General features: G+C 35.6%; 1 protein-coding gene across 1 annotated transcript; it reads right to left on the minus strand.

Moving 5' to 3' along the window:
- Window positions 1-1,743: 1,743 nt before the first annotated feature.
- On the minus strand, window positions 1,744-5,603 carry LOC125587948. The gene has a single exon (XM_048759380.1). It carries the CDS (start codon window positions 2,343-2,345, stop codon window positions 1,761-1,763), a length of 585 nt encoding a protein of 194 aa, XP_048615337.1. The 5' UTR covers window positions 2,346-5,603; the 3' UTR covers window positions 1,744-1,760.
- Between the last annotated feature and the right edge of the window lie 662 nt (window positions 5,604-6,265).

Genomic DNA, 6,265 nt, shown 5'->3' on the forward strand with positions numbered 1-6,265 from the left:
ACGGCAATGTCGACACTTCTATTGAGCCAATCTTGTCTCTTCAAACGATATCCTCTTTTGACAAGATCAACAACTCTTCCAAATTCACAGTCAACATCTTCAACCAAGTCGCTATGCAATTCGGGATCTCCAAGGATACATTTGACATCAACCTGACAAATGTTTGCATATGATCAAACAATCAATAAAAGAAGAATGCAAAGATTAAAACAGTTTTATAAAACATTATAAAAGGTTACCTCTTCAATAGTAAGCGATTTGGTTTCTATCCAATGCAAGCACAAGGGAAACTGAATTTCATCATTCCTAATACCAACGAATGTGCCTAGTTGATTCACAGAAGATAACATCCATAGCTGAAGTGGATATATAAAGCCACAAATCGCATATTGATCTTTCTCCGTCAACTTTGTATAGGTAAAGCTCTCCACTTCTTTTCGTAAATAATCAAAGGCCAAATTTCCCCGGGGATACTTGCAAAACTCTTTGAAATTTCTAGATCTAAGCAGACGCTCTTCTGGTAAATGTGGGAACCGAAATTCACACTGTCGATTTCCGTTTAAATTAGGAAACTAGGAAAACCCTAATTTCCCAGAGGTCCCGGAGATCTGTTAGTACCACACGCTAGGCAATCAGAACACGAGATATCAACGACAAAGTACAAAAATCGTAAAAAGAGAGCAAAATAATCTTATTCCGAATCCGTGTTTGAGCGTTACAACAAGGTATAAGCCTGGGCTCGAGAGCTGTCGGCGAGATTCCTAGTTCTAGCAACCCTAAGACGGCTAAACCTAATTGAGTTGCAGCTCGAAATAACAAAAACAAAAATATGCCTAAATCGCTCTAAGTGCTAAGTTTGCTCCAAAAAAAGTCTCTCCTCCATGTCTCTCGCCTAGGACTCCTTATATACTCGCTCCTAGGTCGGTTTACGATTTTTCCCTTCTGCCCTTAAGCCGTCATAGCCTAAAAATGGAGATATTCCATTTTTCCCGATCTTCGTAATTATCTTCAAAATTTCGTATTTATCTGCAGAAACTTAACATTTATCTTTCCTTGCGAACCAAGCATAAACCGTCCCACCGTTTACGGGCTGCTGGTTAAGAAATCGTAAGGTGGGCTTCGAGTCATGTCTTAGGTCCCTTTGGGCCGTCTTTCGACTTGAAGCGTTTATTACGACTTCTTTCGATAAAAACGAACTTTCCGCGGTTTTTATTGTAAAGTTTGATTGATGACTTCAAATGGCGGAAAACATGAAATGGGTTCGCTACGGTCTTCGGGAGACAACATCGAAGCGTAGACGAGAATGCATGGATTCGTGTCGTATCGATGTTTTGGAAGAGCTCGGTCGCTACGTAGCGACCGAACGGAACGCACGCTCGGTCGCTACGTAGCGACCTAGCTTGGCTTGAGCTCGGTCGCTACATAGCGACCGAGCGAGATGGACGCTCGGTCGCAACGTAGCGACCGAGCTTGGCTCGAGTTCGGTCGCTACGTAGCGACCGAGCGAGACGGACGCTCGGTCGCTACGTAGCGACCGAGCGGGATGGACGCTCGGTCGTTACGTAGCGACCGAGCGGGATGGACGCTCGGTCGTTATGTAGCGACCGAGCTTGGCTCGAACTCGGTTGCTTCGTAGCGACCGTGCGACATTTTTCGAGCTTTTCTCCGATTTTTCGTGAATGTATTTTCTCCGCAAGATTCTTCGTAAAAATAAATCTTTTTCGAAGATTTGTTTTTCGTAAAAACGTTTATGCCGATTTTTACGGACTTTCAGACATTGATTCCGTCGTGACCGATTTTGACCCCAACAGTATACTTGTCACTGGATTGCTTGCCATTAATATCCCTTCCACAAGGATTGTAACTCCCAACCTTAATCTCTGATCAGCAGTAAGCTCTGTACTCTTTTTCACAAGTAGATTAAGCAAGGTGTTTAAAGTTTGATTCTTCTTGATTTTTGTTGTTGAAGTTTCCACTTCCTCTTCATCTTTGTCAACAACACAAGGCAGACCCTTTGCCAAGTGGAATTCTCTGAGAGAAAATCTCATTAGTTGTTCTCCAAAAGAAAACCACAAACCCTTCTTGCCTATATCAATTCTCCTTAAGAGTAAGGGATGAATCAAATGCCTTGAAAACACCATATGCTTCTGCCTCCTTCCCATCTTAATTACCGGAGCCAAGAATGAATCTTCAAGCTTCTTGAATTCTCTGCCCAAAACGTTTTCAACTGTACCAACCAACTTAAGGTTGGAGCGCTTGTTAATTCTATCCAATACACCTCCATTTGTATCAGGTTCAGAGATTCTTTTTGGCAAAAAAATCTTATCATCAGATTTATTCATCATTTCACCTGAAACAATTCAAAATGGTAATGTCAAAGATATGTTTTATAATGACTTATAAAAGTTTTATTTATCAACACTTGTAAATCATAATAAATCAATCTAAAATTGATGAACCACATCAATAACGAAAGAACTAGCAATGAAATATATCGCAAATGACAAAAAAAAACCCTAATCTACTCTATTCCAAGTTACGACATACTAAACCTAAAGGCCACAACCTCTGACAAAATTAGTCAAATATAACACTAATATCAATTACACATCTATTATAGGCAGAGCGAGAAGAAGAATCGCCAAGAAGAACCAATAACATTACCGGAGTTAAGAGAAATCGATGGTAATTGAAAACCACAAGTGAAAAGCAGGTTTTTGTAATCAAAGAAATGGAGAACGGCGGAATATAAAAACAGATCAAAAGATGCGGTTGTGGATTTGCATCGGAACATACGCAAACGGAGGAAGAAGATGAAAGGTCCCGTCTTTTTACCCTTAATTGTGACGGTTTTATTTTTAAGGTCCAATTTTGATTATCAATGTTTAAGGCCCAGTTATATATATGGTTTAATGTTTAGAAAACAATACAATGGGTTTGTAAACTATTATAGATTTACAAGATCTTGTAAAGTATTTATATGCTCTTATAAATTATTTATTGGGCTTTATAAATTATTATATATAGATTCCTAAGTCTTTATAAATTAATTATTGGCAAAATTTGTAAATCATTTTATACACATTTATAAATCTTTTTAAATTATTTATTGGCCTTTATATATTACCTTATAACTTATTTCATAAATCTTCATAAATCATCATAAGCCCTTCAAAATAATTGTCAAATTTTTAATATAGATTTAGAAGCCCTTGTAAACTATTTATATGCTCTTATAAATTATTAATTGGACTTTATAAATTATAATGTATAGATTCGTAAGTCTTCATAAATTATTTATAGGCTTTTATAAATCCTAATTTACATTTTACCTCGTGGTATCTCTTGAGGGTATATGATTGGAGTGGCCACATCATCCATCATATCATCTGATTCATGAGATAATGGTAACTCCACTCCCTACACATCATTCATTAGTAAAAACATATAGTTTAACGATAAGAAAAAGAAGCCTATGACAACACACAAGGGGGTGATAGTTTAAAACTTACATCTACGGTTAATGGTTTTGTGTTTCAGTCTCAGTGGCTTCTAAAAAAGAAGTGTTACTGTAGCTCTCTCGAGAGGATTTGATTTCGGTGGCATCATCATTCACCGTATCATCTTCATTGGATTCTAAAACAAGTGTGTTAATAGGGCTCTCTTGAGCGGGTCTGATTGGTGTGGCAGCATTATTTTCAAATTCTCTCTGAAAAAATGATGTAGGAAGATTTTAAATTACACCAAAAATGAATACAACTTATGTGTGAGAAAATACCTCATGTGCTTTGATCCAACTACCACCACCTAGCCACTCCATTGACAGCATAATCTCAGTATAATTAAAAATCGCATCCTCTTTTGTGGCAGCGAAATACACTCTGTAATTGTTTTCAAGGAGAATTTCCGTCACTCGACCTTTGTGCCACCCATGTGTAACAACCACTTCAACATAGTCGTTCAGACTGTACTCTGCACAAAAATCTTGAGGAGGAGATGGCCTGATTTTGCAAATATCAATTATTGAATGTTTTCCTTTCGCTTCATCACTCGAATTTTGTGAGATTGTACATCTTTTGATCAAAAAATTTCTTCTGTCACCCCCGTGAATCTCTGTAATTACTAATGCTCGGACCCAAATTTTTTCCTTTTCACTTTCACTAATTTCACGGGTCATTTCCACCAACTTCCTTGTTCTAAAGATTTGTTCAATACCTTCAATTCCAAAACAATCATATATAATCTAAAACCCTCAACAATTCAAAATTTTAGAACTTAAAACATACAAAGAAAAAAATATCTTGTTTTTGCTTTTGACCCATTCGGAGCCGATCCAATCAGCATGAGGTCTCAGTTGGCTTATGATGAATTTCATTATGTCTTGTGGATCATCAAAGTAAACCAAAAAACTACCATCTGGCCTTTCAACTATGATAAGACCAGTCCACCAACCATTATTAAAATAAGAATCCACCACCGACCCTTCCTTGAATACGACACCCTAATTAAGATATTCTTGCGGGACCGGGCGAATAAAACATCGTTCAATAGTTTCCTTGCAAGGATTTACACCGTCTTCGTTGAACAAAGTTTTGTAACAAACCTGAAGCTTTTTTTCCTCTCACTCTCGTCGGATTTTGCTCGAGGATAGCTCTAAACCAAGAACCTTTGAACCCATCTTCTTGAAGAGATACTTCTACTTCAAAATCTTTGGAAATAGACAAAAGTTTTATTTTTTTCTTCAAATTCTTCTTCATTGGTTACTCCTGAAAAGGAATCAGAAATGCAGAGCACAAAAACAAAATCTAGAAAAGAAAGAAAGAAAGTGAATAAAGATCAAATGAACGACATGCATCCAACAAACTGAAACAAATTGAGATTTTAGATAAATCAATTAGGTTCCATACAAAAATTCAATTCGATTTTGGAGTGTATATACAAAAGCAAAGAGAAATTTCAATTTGATCTAAATTGAATATAAAAAGTCAAAAGAGAATACAGAGAATGTACTTGAATTAACTTTTGCTAAAATCGATTCAAGTTGAATTGGAACTGAAACTGAAACAGATTGAGATTTTAAGTCAATCAATTAGGTTCCAAACAAAAATTCAATTCAATTTAGATTGTTGATTCAAAATTGAAGATGAAAATCAATTACCTTTGCCACGATAATGATTCAAAATGGGGAAGATCGTTGTGTTGATTCTTCTTCTTGGAATTTACGGACATAGAAAAGGATGAATAAAGGATAGAAAACAAGAAAGCAAAACAAACATGTCGTAGTGGAGAGGATGAAGACGTGGCGTGAGAAGAGTTAAATTTACTGTTTTGCCATCCCTTTGGTAAATGATAAAAAACAGATAAATTGTTGAGGTCCTGGGTCGATCCCGGGATTCCGTCTAAACTGAAATTTAAAGTAACCTCAACTTACCACTATATGGTTTAGTTTAACCTAAACTGAAATTTAAAGTAACCTCAACTTACCACTATGATCTTTAGTGTTTTTTTAAAATTTCTAAACACAGTTAACATTTGTATTAATGTATATTAAACTCTCTTTCATAGTACATGGGCATCATTTTAATTTTTTTGTCAATTAATTTAGTAACCCCTACGAAAATATCGAATTTTTCGGTAAATGCTCTATATACTGAAGCCTATGATCTTTAGTGTTGTTTTAAAATTTCTAAACACATTTAACATTTGTATTATTGTATATTAAACTCTCTTTCATGGTACGTGGGCATCGTTTTAATTTTTTGTCAATTAATTTAGTAAAACTTCGTAATACTCCCAAAATTGGTGGACTAACCACTATAAAATTGTAATTTTCTTGAGAAACGGAGACGACAAAAGTTGCAAACCTCTTTGACCTTCATCATATTTTACTGAAGGATGCAACTATACATTAAAAACGTATTCTCATATTTTTGAATTTTTCTCAAAATCTATGTGTTAACCCCTACAAAAATATTGAATTTTTCGGTAAATGCTCTATATACTGAAGCCTATGATCTTTAGTATTGTTTTAAAATTTCTAACCACTATCTTCATTTGTATTAATGTATATTAAACTCTCTTTCATGGTACATGGACATCGTTTTAATTTTTTTGTCACTTAATTTAGTAAAACTTCATAATACTCCCTAAATTGGTGGACTAACCACTATAAATTCGCTATTTTCTAGAGAAACGGAGACAACAAAAGTTCCAAACCTCTTTGACCTTCATCATATTATCATATGTTAGTGAAGGATGAAACTAT

The sequence above is a fragment of the Brassica napus genome, chromosome C5 (genome assembly GCF_020379485.1).
Source record: "Brassica napus cultivar Da-Ae chromosome C5, Da-Ae, whole genome shotgun sequence".
Taxonomy (NCBI): domain Eukaryota; kingdom Viridiplantae; phylum Streptophyta; class Magnoliopsida; order Brassicales; family Brassicaceae; genus Brassica; species Brassica napus.